Source organism: Bos indicus x Bos taurus, chromosome 15 (genome assembly GCF_003369695.1).
Source record: "Bos indicus x Bos taurus breed Angus x Brahman F1 hybrid chromosome 15, Bos_hybrid_MaternalHap_v2.0, whole genome shotgun sequence".
Taxonomy (NCBI): domain Eukaryota; kingdom Metazoa; phylum Chordata; class Mammalia; order Artiodactyla; family Bovidae; genus Bos; species Bos indicus x Bos taurus.
This window is the reverse complement of record NC_040090.1, coordinates 54,636,750-54,648,811: the sequence shown is the minus strand read 5'-3', so window position 1 is coordinate 54,648,811 and position 12,062 is coordinate 54,636,750. Positions and strand designations below refer to the sequence as shown.

Genomic DNA, 12,062 nt, shown 5'->3' with positions numbered 1-12,062 from the left:
ACCAGACTCCAGGACGTCAACGGGTCATGTGATACGCCGGCTCCTGTCATGTGACCTCTTCCCCGGAGGAGGGGACCTTCGGCCAAGATGGCGACCTACCTGCAGTGGCGGCGCTTCGTTTTCTTCGACAAGGAGCTGGTGAAGGAGCCACAGGGCAATGATGGGGCTGCTCCCGGGGCCGCGCCTGCCTCTGGACCCGCTGCTTCCAAGTTCCTTTGCCTCCCTCCTGGCATCACAGTCTGCGACTCAGGCCGAGGGAGCCTAGTCTTTGGAGATATCCTTCTTCTGGAGCTGTTCCTTCCCTCCTCGAATCCCTGAAGAGATCCAGCTGAGATGAAATCTGTCCGTCAGAAGGGTTCGTGTTACGGGCCAGTTTCCTTTAGATGGGCGCTCGGTGTTCCTTCTGTGGTCTGAGGGAAGAAAGGAGGAAATCCGTTCTCTTTAACTTGTTGCCAAATGAGCGAATATCCTGGGCAAGTCGTTTAACCTCTCTGGACTTCAATTTCCTTATCTGCAAAAGGGGCGTAAAATAACAGTTGGGCAAGGTTTTTGTTTTTAAGGTCGATCAAAAGAACAGATGCAAGTTGATTTTAAAAGATGAATATGTAAGGTGTCATTATCTCCCCAGCCCATATTGTGGGTGCTGCCCCTGAATTCTGGCCTTTCTACTGTTTTTAAAATGGGGAGTTTCCAGAGATGATATATGGAAAAACCCTTGAAAAATTTAAACACTTGTATAGATTTTGTTTTTTATTGTGCATGTGTGCTTAGTCATGCCCAGTTCTTTGCAACTCCATGAGCTGTAGCCAGTGCAGGCTTCTCTGTCCATGGAATTTCCCAGGCAAGAATACTGGAGCGGGTTGCCATTTCCTTCTCCAGGGCACCTTCCTGACCCAGGGTTTAAACCCCTATCTCTTGTGTCTCCTGCATTGGCAGGTGGGTTGTTTACTAGCTGAGCCACTGGGGTGCTGTGCTGTGCTTAGTCATGTCCGACTCTTTGGGACCCCATTTACTGTAGCCCGCCAGGCTCCTCTGTCCATGGGGATTCTCCAGGCAAGTATGCTGGAGTGGGTTGCCATGCCCTCCTCCAGGGGATCTTCCCAACCCAGAGATCGAACCCAGGTCTCCCGAATTGCAGGTGGATTCTTCACCATCTGAGCCACCAGGGAAGCCCTGGGGGTAGTTATTTGCATTCTGGCCTAAATGTAAGAATCTCCCCTTGGAAAGGAGGCTCCTTGACTGCTCTGCACATATGGAAGGCCAGATCTGGTTCTTGCCCCGCTCCCTACAGCTTACGGGTTTCCAGGCCTACAAACTACGGGTGACACACCTGTACCAGCTGAAGCAGCACAATATTCTGGCCTCTGTTGGTGAGGACGAAGAGGGCATCAACCCCCTGGTGAGTCCTAGAAAAGAAACAGGAAAGACCCACAGGCCTGGGAATGAGTATTTGCTGGAGAGTGACTATCATTCACACATCTGAGATCTGTCCCCAGGTAAAGATCTGGAACCTGGAGAAGAGAGATGGTGGTAATCCACTCTGCACTCGAATCTTCCCTGCCATCCCGGGGACAGAACCGACTGTTGTATCTTGTTTGACTGTCCATGAAAATCTCAACTTTATGGCCATTGGTAAGAAGAAAGAAGGCAAAGCTAACACCCGATGATTCTTTATAGATTTTCTTCAGAGTTGCTTCTATAGCTCATTTTCAGGAGACCGTTTTGTACTGAAGTGAGGCCTTTTGAGATTTTAAAGTTTGGGATGGGATAGCATTTAGTTTTGCTCTTTGAAAATGAGTCCGTGAGTCCTAATCCTCATGGTAACCACTGGAGAAGTTGGGTATGAGGAGAAAGATGGTCACTTCTAAAAAGTGCCTCTAAAGGTCTTTTTCTGCTTCCGTGCCTTTTCAGCCTCAATAAAATACTGTTCCCTGCTCTCCTGCAGGTTTCACAGATGGCAGTGTTACACTGAACAAAGGGGACATCACTCGGGACCGACATAGCAAGACCCAGATTTTGCACAAGGGCAGCTATCCTGTTACTGGACTGGCCTTTCGCCAAGCGGGAAAGACCACTCACTTGTTTGTTGTGACAACTGAGAATGTTCAGGTATGACCAGCGCCTCCTGGTATGACTGTTGGGGCAAGTAGGAAAGGCTCTTTTATTGCTCAGGGGGCTAGGGTAAGGAACTGACAAAAGAGGTTCTTATATTTTTAATCATACAGCCTTGAGTCATTTGCCTAACTTAATATTTTATTTCTTTACTTAGGAGACTGGGAAGAGTTAGAGCTAGGAAGAGAACTCTTGGGCTTGTAGCAGAAGACATAAGTTTTTCTTCTAATAGGCTTGTTAAGTGACACTGGACAAGTTACTTCTTTGGTTCTTGTGCTTCTAAGATAACAGTTTACTCACACCAATAGTTTTGTTTTCTTTTCAGCCAGAGTTTTCTGATAAAGCAGTAAAATTCTCTTACTTGCCGAATATCTGTAGTAAGTAGTGATAGTGTATACAGAGGAAGAAAATGTGGGTTCTGCTTATATATTTAGTAGATGGCTGATGGTAATGGCCCATTTAATGGAGAAGGCAAGCATCCAGGTAAAGTCTTAAGGTGCTAAGAATTAAGAGAGCCAGTATGGAGGTGGGGATACCTTTGGGAACATTTAGATGCCACCTCCTCAGAGGGAGCCGGTTAACCCCTGTCTTACTTCTCACAGTCCTACATAGTTTCTGGAAAGGACTATCCTCGTGTGGAATTGGACACCCATGGCTGTGGCCTGCGCTGCTCAGCCCTCAGCGACCCTTCTCAGGACCTGCAGTTCATAGTGGCAGGGGATGAATGTGTCTATCTGTACCAGCCTGATGAACGTGGGCCCTGCTTTGCCTTTGAAGGCCATAAACTCATCGCTCACTGGTTTAGAGGCTATCTTGTCATTGTCTCCCGTGACCGGAAGGTTTCTCCCAAGTAAGGATTCTATGGAGAAGCAAAAGGGAGTGGGCTGGGCTTGTTCCTTAGAATTAACCTGATTTCAAATTCCTAATGCCTACATCCTGTCAACTTCCTACTTTGTACTTTTTGTAGACGTGTTTACACCTAGACTCGGTTATAACATTTTTTTTTTCGGCTGAAAAGTGTGCTTTTGCTGCAGACATTTGCTGAGCAGTCCTTTTGCACTAGAATGCTCCAGGGAATTTGGGACCTGGCATTGGGTTTTTTAATTACTTGGGCGAATTGAATTGGGTAGAGGAATAAGGGATTGAGTAGTGGAGAGATTGGAAAGTGCTGGGAGATGCAACACGGGGTGTTTTTTTTTTTTTTCTGAGTCATCAGAAAGTGGGACAGAATCTTCAGCGTGATGCAGGTGATCCTTGTCAGATATTAGTTTTCATTCAGTACTAAGCCTAGTGGACTACATATACCAGGCACTAATTATTTGTTAAATCTTAGGTGTTGGAATGTACTTCAGTTTTCAGTCTGTTGCCTGTATTAATTATAGGATCCTTAAAGGTGACTCCAGGTCTACACATACTCTTCCCACAACTGCCAGCACCATGCTGCGTATCGCAGGATGAGCTGCTAGCAGTGACTTGTTCTGGGAGGAATAGGTAGCACCAGAGTTGTCAGGGGAAAGGAAATAGAGGGGAGCTGAGACTGAGGTGGTACAGATAAATATCTGGTGCTTTTTCTTTCCCACACAGGTCAGAGTTTACCAGCCGGGACTCCCAGAGCTCTGACAAACAGATTCTCAACATCTATGACCTGTGCAACAAGTTCATAGCCTATAGCGCTGTCTTTGAGGATGTAGTGGATGTGCTTGCTGAGTGGGGCTCCCTGTACGTGCTGACGCGGGATGGGCGGGTCCACGCACTGCAGGAGAAGGACACACAGACCAAACTGGAGGCAAGGCCACCAGGTTCCCAGAGCTGGCTATGGGCACCCAGACACGGCTCTAGGAACAGACTCCCCAAGTCGCCTTGGCCAGGGTGTTTCCTTCCCTTTGGGTCATAGCCTTACTTAGCCTCTTTAGGGTAAGATTCCATGGTCATTGGCCTGGGATGTGGCCTTAGAGGGAAGCAGTGGGTGGGGGTCCACTCTGCCTGACTGCAGAGAACTTAGTGAGGTGAGCTGATGTTAGTCTTGGGGGTGTCTGGGGGTCTCACCCTAAGATCTAGGCTGATTGGAACTTCATAACCGTCTGGCTTGTGTGTTGTGGATGCATTCTGGGAAGGTGTCTTCTCAGGCCTGCTTCTTCCAGTTTTCTAATCTCTATTCCTTTCCAGATGCTGTTTAAGAAGAACCTGTTTGAGATGGCAATTAACCTGGCCAAGAGCCAGCATCTGGACAGCGATGGGTTGGCCCAGATCTTCATGCAGTATGGGGACCATCTCTACAGCAAGGGCAACCATGATGGTGCTGTCCAGCAGTATATCCGGTCAGTCTGGAGGCGCTTTAGGATATACCTGTGGATGCGGGAACAGAGAGCCAGCTAGACTGAAACCTGCACTTGGAGACTGGGGTGGGCGGTGGACTCCATCATGAATTGTCCTTTTTCCTACATAAATTGCGATGCCTCAAATGAGGAGACAGTATACCTTATTGGAAAGGGAGTATTTAGGGTCAGATGCTAGCTACATGACCAGTGTGCAGTTGAGCTGATGATACGTGTAAGTGCTAGTCACTAATTGTGTTTGATTCTTTTCGACCCCATGGACTGTAGCCCACCAGGCTCCTCTGTCCGTGGAATTCTTCAGGCAAGAATACTGAAGTGGGTAGCCTTCTCCAGGAGGTCCTTGCGACCCAGAGACTGAAACCAGATCTCCTGCATTGCAGGTGGATTCTTTACTGTCTGAGCTATCAGGAAAGCTCTCAAGGAAGTTGAGCTGAAAAGTACCTGTTATTTTAAATGTTAGCTTGGCCTTTGTTAATACTCATTTTGATCAAATTCTTTAAAGGGGAAAGGGTATTCATCTCTTGTTTCCACAGTTTTTTTCCTTGGTACTAATTAGTTTTTTGACCTAGTGAAGAGTTCTAAGACCCTGTCTAGGTTCTTTGCCAACCTCTCTACAATTCCTGTTTTCAGTCAAGTCTAAAAACCAGTGTTCTGGAGCTTTGCTGCTCATGTGGTCCCCAGTCTAGTAGCATCGATACTACCTGGGATTTTGTGAGAATTGCAGGGTCTCATGCCTCACCCCAGACCTGCTGAAACAGAATTTGCATTTTGAGACCTGCAAGTGATTCCTACGCACGTGAAAGTTTGAGAAGTATGATGATCCTGATGCTGTTTGACACCTGTGTCTCCCTAGAACCATTGGAAAGTTGGAGCCATCGTACGTGATCCGCAAGTTTCTCGATGCCCAGCGCATCCATAACCTGACAGCCTACCTGCAGACCCTACATCGGCAGTCCTTGGCCAACGCCGACCACACCACCCTGCTGCTCAACTGCTACACCAAGCTCAAGGACAGCTCCAAGCTGGAGGAATTCATCAAGGTGCAGGGTGGTGCTGGCAGAGGGTTCCTTGAGGGGCTTCACCAGGACTGCAGGGAGAGGGAAGAGCTGCCTGTATTTAGGGACCAGAATCCTCTGGTCCTCTGGTCTGTAGGCAAGGAAGAGAAATAGTCTTTTCTGTGAGTTCTGTCCTGTCTCTCCTCTTTTTTTTTTTTTTTGCTGTACTGTACGGCTTGTGGGATCTTCATTCCCCCACCAGGGATTGAACCTGGGCCCCCAACAGTGAAGGCGTAGAGTCCTAACCACCAGACCTCCAGGGAATTCCCCCACTTTTGTTTCTTGATGCCAGAACTTCTCTTGGTATCTAAGCCCCAGGAAGCCCAGTGTCCCCAGAGGCATCCCTCTAACAGTAGAGGCAGAGGAACACTTACGGAGAGGCAGGATAACTATGTTTTAAAAGCATCATTTTGGGGACTTCCCTGGCAGTCCAGTGATTAAGACTTTGCTTCCACTGCAGGCGGCATGGGTTCGCTCCCTGGTGTGGGACAACTAAGTTTCCACATGCTACTTGGTGTGGCCAAAAAAAAAAAAAAAAATCCACCTTACTATTACCTTAAGAATCTGGTCTTAGAATGAGATGCATGTTTCCTTTCCAGCCACAACCTCTCTGTGAATGGTTTTGTCTTGTGTCTTCCTGACAGACAAAGAGTGAGAGTGAAGTCCACTTTGATGTGGAGACAGCCATCAAGGTCCTCCGGCAGGCTGGCTACTACTCTCACGCCCTCTATTTGGCTGAGAACCATGCTCATCATGAGTGGTACTTGAAGATCCAGCTAGAGGACATCAAGGTAGGTGAGCTTCCTGACTCAGGCAGGTCGTGTTCTTTTTCTGGTATATCCCTGGGATGGTGAAAGTGTCTCCTGGGACTTCCCTGGGGGTCCAGTGGTTAAAGAGTGTGCCTTCCAATGCAGTGAACATGGGTTCAGTCCTTGGTCAGGGAACTAAGATCCCACATGCTGTGGGGCCACTGAGCTCACATGCACCACAAGTGGAGAATCCACGCAGGGAGCCCCAAAAAGAAAATAGTAATAAAAATAAAGTGTGTTTTGATGGGTGAGGCAGGAGCATGCAATTCTGCTGCCCTTTCTGTCCCCACAGAATTATCAGGAAGCCCTCCGGTATATTGGCAAGCTGCCTTTTGAGCAGGCTGAGAGCAACATGAAACGCTATGGCAAGATCCTCATGCACCATATACCAGAGCAGACGACCCAGCTGCTGAAGGGACTCTGTACCGACTATCGGCCTAGCCTTGAAGGCCGAGGTGATAGGGAGGCTCCAGGCTGCAGGGTGAGGCCTCGGGGAGAATGGCTTTTGAACATATGGGGGTCATCTCAGGGGCATGGGTAGGCCCACTCACTTGGCCTCCTCTCTCATCCCTTGCCATCGTAGGCCAACTCGGAGGAGTTCATCCCCATCTTTGCCAACAACCCTCGAGAGCTGAAAGCGTTCCTAGAGCACATGAGTGAGGTGCAGCCTGACTCCCCGCAGGGCATCTATGACACGCTGCTTGAGCTGCGACTCCAGAACTGGGCCCACGAGGAGGATCCGCAGGTGAGGCCTGGCAGAGCCACCAGAGGTGTTGAGAAAAAGACAGCACTTCCATTTCTTCCCTGGTTGCCACTTGCTGCTCGCTTTAGATCAATAACACCTCACCCTGAGGGGCTAAATGGTTCCCCATGAAAAGGAAATTGAAGACTTTCTTGCAAGGAGTCAGACACCACTGAGTGACTTTCACTGCTGGTCTAAAACCAGAGTTTTAGGCAGGCTAAGACTCTTCACTCCCAATGTGGGGGGCCTGGGTTCAAACCCTAGTCAGGGAACTAGATCCCACATGCCTTCCCTGGCAACTAAGAGCCAGCACAGCCTAAATAAATACTGGAGAGAAAAAAGAGGAAATTGGAGTGAGGGGAAGAGTAGTTGACTTGCTGAGGGGTCACTTTTCCCCTAAAGTCCGGCAGCTCCACCCTCCTCTTCTAGGTCAAAGAGAAGCTTCACGCAGAGGCCATCTCCCTACTGAAGAGTGGCCGCTTCTGTGATGTCTTTGACAAGGCCCTGGTCCTCTGCCAGATGCACGACTTCCAGGATGGAGTCCTTTACCTCTATGAGCAGGGCAAACTGTAAGAGTCAGGGGGTCCTCAGGGGAGGGGGCAGAGCTGAGCCACTCGCCCGAGGGAGGGCCGGCTGCTGACGCACACCCCGCCTGGCGCAGGTTCCAGCAGATCATGCACTACCACATGCAGCACGAGCAGTACCGGCAGGTGGTGGCCGTGTGCGAGCGCCACGGGGAGCAGGAGCCCTCCCTGTGGGAGCAGGCGCTCAGCTACTTTGCCCGCAAGGAGGAGGACTGCAAGGAGTACGTGGCGGCTGTGCTCAAGCACATCGAGAGCAAGAACCTCATGCCGCCCCTTCTAGGTACTCTGCGGGGTGGGCTGGGTGGCTAGGTGGGTGCAGGCTGCTGGCGGTCGGGCTCTGGGGCAGGGGTTCTTCAGCTCTGTCCAGAAAGCTGCATGCTTCATGGTTTTGCTTCCTCCCACCTCAGTGGTGCAGACCCTGGCCCATAACTCCACAGCCACCCTGTCTGTCATCCGGGACTACCTGGTCCAAAAACTGCAGAAACAGAGCCAGCAGATCGCCCAGGATGAGCTCCGGGTGCGGCGCTACCGAGAGGAGACCACCCGCATCCGCCAGGAGATCCAGGAGCTGAAGGCAAGGTACTTGGCATCCAGGAGTGTAGAGGTATCCAGGGATAAGCTTGTTCTTCACAGGGTGTCATTTTTTACACACAAAGGTTATATGGAGTGAGTTTCAACATTTCATTCTTGAAGATCTGTTTTAATGGGGGAATTCCAAAGAATGATTTATTACATAGAAGATGATTTATTGGGTTTTGTTATCTTGTAGCAGGTACTTTTCTCTCTAGATATGCCTGTATTTTACCTTTCCTAAACACACGTCTAAGTTGTGGTGGGAAGCCCTTGGAAGTAAAAAACGTTGACAAAAAAGTGGATAGTTTACAAGTATTTATAGTAGATATTAACCCTTAACTTTGCCATTAGCTTTATAAAATATTTGTTATTGTTCTTTAGTCACTAAGTCCTGTCCAGTTTCTTCATTCCATCAATATTTACTGAGTCCGTTTTGTCTTAAGCCCCATTCTTAACACATAGAAAAATCCCTGCCTTCACAGAGCTTATGTTGTGGAGGTAGAGACAGACAGTAAACGTGTTAAATAAGCAAACTATTGTAGTGTGTTCCATGGTGCTAAGTTCTAAGGAGAAAATTGAGGAAGAGGAATAGGGTGAGGGGTTTAGGTGTGTTGTAATTGATAAAGTGGCCAGGAAAGGTCTCATTGAAAGGGAAAGGGTCACATGCGATTAAGACCTGAAAGACAATTTAGTGGCAGTAGGGGAAATTGAAAGAGAGATAGCAGTCCCCCCATGGATTGGATGGACATGCTGGGAGCATGCTGAGACTCCCTGAAGGCCCAGCATGGGGTCCTCCTGTGACCTCCTTTAGGTGGTAGGAAGAACAGGGCCTCATAGTTCCTATTCATCATTCATTCATGGCTGCTCTGGGTCTTTGTTGCTGCACACAGACTTTCTCTAGTTGTGGTGAGCAGGGGCTATTCCAGTTGCAGTGCTTGAGCCTCTCATTGTGGTGGCATCTCTTGTTGATGAGAATGGACTTTAGGGTGTGTGGGCTTCTGTAGTTGGCGGCTTGTGGGCTCTAGAGCATGGGCTCAGTAATTGGAGGGCACAGGGTAAGTTGCCCCAGACTATGGATTGAACCCGTATCCCCTGCATTAGCAAGCAGATTCTTAACCACTGGACCTTCAAGGGAGTCCTTGTCGTTCCTTAATGGAGACGTCTCTCTTCTTGTTTCGTCGAGCTGTCTCCTCTTTCCACATGGCTCCTGGCCCTGCCCTCATTCTTTGCCACTCTTCTGGTCTCCCTTGCCTGTAGTCCAAAGATTTTCCAGAAGACCAAGTGCAGCATCTGTAACAGTGCCTTGGAGCTGCCCTCAGTCCACTTTCTCTGCGGCCACTCCTTCCACCAACACTGCTTTGAGAGTTACTCGGAAAGTGACGCTGACTGCCCCACCTGCCTCCCTGAAAACCGCAAGGTCATGGATATGATCCGGGCCCAGGAACAGAAGCGAGATCTCCACGATCAGTTTCAGCATCAGGTGGGGAGGGAGGCGTGGCCACATGACTGCCCCACCCACTGGGAGGCGGGGAGTGCTGGAGGGCTACTGTTTTTTTTTTTCCTCCGCCTCTGAGTTCTGACTCCGACCTTTTCTCTTTCCTCAGCTCAAGTGCTCCAACGACAGCTTCTCTGTGATTGCTGACTACTTTGGCCGAGGTGTTTTCAACAAATTGACTCTGCTGACCGACCCGCCCACAGCCCGACTGACTGCGAGCCTGGAGGCCGGGCTGCAGCGGGACTTGCTCATGCACGCCAGGAGGGGCACTTAAGCGGCTAGTGGGAAGGGGTGTGATGGTAGAGGCCCAGCAGCAGGGACACAGGGGTACAGAGACAGAGCTGTTGCATAGGAGTCGGGGAGACCTGCCCAGGACCCCCCTCTCATCTGATGCCATTGCCCTCAGGACTTAAGGGGACTTTCTTTTCCTGCCTCCTCCTTTGGCTGGCCAATCCGCCATTCCTCCTGTTGCTTTTCTGAGCAGTGTAGATCATTCCAGACCAGTGGGGGAGGGTACCTCAGTAACCTCAGAGTCTGGACAATAGCTGCTTTATTCTCTATCCAAGAGCACCAGGCTGTGCTTGGGTCCTGGCTCCCAGAGTCTATAAATAAAAGCATATAATGATTTCATGGTTGAAAGATTTATTGTGGAGACTTCCTGGTGATTCTTAACTGCAAAATGTACTTCTTTCCCTCTGCTCTCCTAGAGCGTCCTTTCCCTTCCTATAGAGTTCCTTAAAGATGATGTTAAGGAGACTTCATGCCAGTAACGAGTCGGGCCTCTGGCATTTAGCACAGTTCAGTTTACTGAAGAATGTCTGCAAAGGCTAAGGCCTGAGACCCAAGAGCAGCCTGGACTAAGGCTGCTCTGTAGTGTGGCTGGTCTCTGTGGTTCTTATGTGGACTAGGTATTCAGGCAGGAGGCAGATTCTGGTGAGGGGCCTTGGACTGAAGCTTCATAATGGGTGGGTTGGTGTCTTGCTGTATTCAGTACCAGATGATAAGCAGGATAAAAAGGGCCTTTATGAAACATTTTTTTCTCTCTCAAAAGTTGTCAGCTGAAGTTTGTATTGTTACAGGTGTCTGTATGTCATTTGGGTTACACTGCCCATTGGAAAATTGCTCCTATGGGTCCGTTTGATTAAAAGAAGTAACTTGGACATTGTGGTTTAGACAGTATTTAGAAAAGGTGGAGTGCACTACATTGGTAGCAGCTGAGAATACAGACTTTGGATCAGCTGTCCAGAGCTTGAATCCTAGTTTCACTTAGGGCAATTCTGAACCTTCTCTGAACCTCAGGTCTTCGTCTATGCATAAGGAATTACAACATCTTTCTGGTATGGCTGTTATGAAGCTTTAAGGAGCCAATCAATGGGTGTGTTATTGGTCCCCAGCAGGTTGGTAACTCCTCAATGGATCCTTTGCTTGAAGTTGCAAATGCCAGTAGAAATCAAGTTTGGTATAGCAGAGCAGAAACTTTATTCACTGATGAAGGAATGGAGAAGAGAGAGCATGTGCTCTAAAGACACCTCCCTGCAAGGAGGGGAGTAAGGGAATTCAAAAGATAGGAGGCAGACAGGTCAGGCTAGGAAAGGGGCAGAGATTTTGGGGGGCAGCCTGGGCATGAGTCTTCCATGCTTCTTTGCACACAGCAGGAATTGTGCCTAGTAGTGTATAGATAGCCCCCCTTGGGCAGGGATCTTGGCAAGGTGCTGAAGAAAAGGTAGCTTTGGACACCACCAGGTCTCATCTGTTTTGGGGCTGGTTTGGGGCTCTTGATCACCCCATATCAGCTGCAAAACATCTCTGTCAAATACTAGGTGCTTTTGAAACACACACAGGTAAGTCAAGTTTACAGACACTTTTAGCCCTCGGGCTGGTATGGATGACAGGTGTCCAGATTTGTGGAAGTGGTTAATACACGGTTAGCGCTGTTAATGGTAAAGCGTTACTAACTAGCCCTTTCTTGGCTAACACTAATAATGTATTGGCACTCCCTTTTCACAGTTATTTGTCTTTAGGCATGACCTTTGATCTCTGAGCCAGTTTTGACTCATTTTAAAAATAGAAATGCCCTGGCTCACTGCAACTAGATAAAAGCCCACATAGCAATGAAGACCCAGCCCTGCCAAAAATAAAACATTTTAAAATAAAAATGTTGCCTACTTCAGGTTTGTAGCAGAAGCACTGCATAAGCTGCACTAATTGCTTGTGGCACAACTAAGGAGATAAAGCTGTAGAATTCTGGATGATTAACTTTCAAGAGCAGGCCCTTTTCATTTGTAGGTTTTGAATCCAGCCTGGGGGCATGGTAAATTGCTCAAGTAGCCTTACTTCCAACCCTCCATACACGTAT

The 12,062-nt window shown here is 48.8% G+C and overlaps 1 protein-coding gene across 2 annotated transcripts; it reads left to right on the top strand.

Annotated features, from left to right (window-relative positions):
- Positions 1–47: 47 nt before the first annotated feature.
- Positions 48–10,345, top strand: VPS11 (VPS11, CORVET/HOPS core subunit). 2 transcript variants are annotated; one of them, XM_027563532.1, is made up of 16 exons: positions 48–274; positions 1,251–1,399; positions 1,497–1,632; positions 1,946–2,109; positions 2,715–2,962; positions 3,697–3,898; positions 4,279–4,430; positions 5,302–5,488; positions 6,148–6,294; positions 6,605–6,793; positions 6,896–7,057; positions 7,484–7,623; positions 7,716–7,918; positions 8,046–8,217; positions 9,469–9,691; positions 9,816–10,345. In XM_027563532.1, the coding sequence occupies exons 1-16, from the start codon at positions 88–90 to the stop codon at positions 9,978–9,980; spliced, it is 2,826 nt and encodes a 941-aa protein (XP_027419333.1). In that variant the 5' UTR covers positions 48–87; the 3' UTR covers positions 9,981–10,345. The 2 variants fall into 2 exon arrangements, with proteins under 2 accessions (XP_027419333.1, XP_027419332.1); XM_027563531.1 differs by having other exon boundaries at positions 1,485–1,632.
- The last annotated feature ends 1,717 nt before the right edge of the window (positions 10,346–12,062 follow it).

Coding starts and splice junctions, on each gene's coding strand:
- VPS11 (XM_027563531.1), top strand. CDS start 88: ATGGCGACCTACCTGCAGTGGCGGCGCTTCGTTTTCTTCGACAAGGAG. Junction 6,295..6,604: donor TCCAGCTAGAGGACATCAAG/GTAGGTGAGCTT, acceptor CTGTCCCCACAG/AATTATCAGGAAGCCCTCCG. Junction 7,624..7,715: donor CTCTATGAGCAGGGCAAACT/GTAAGAGTCAGG, acceptor CGCCTGGCGCAG/GTTCCAGCAGATCATGCACT.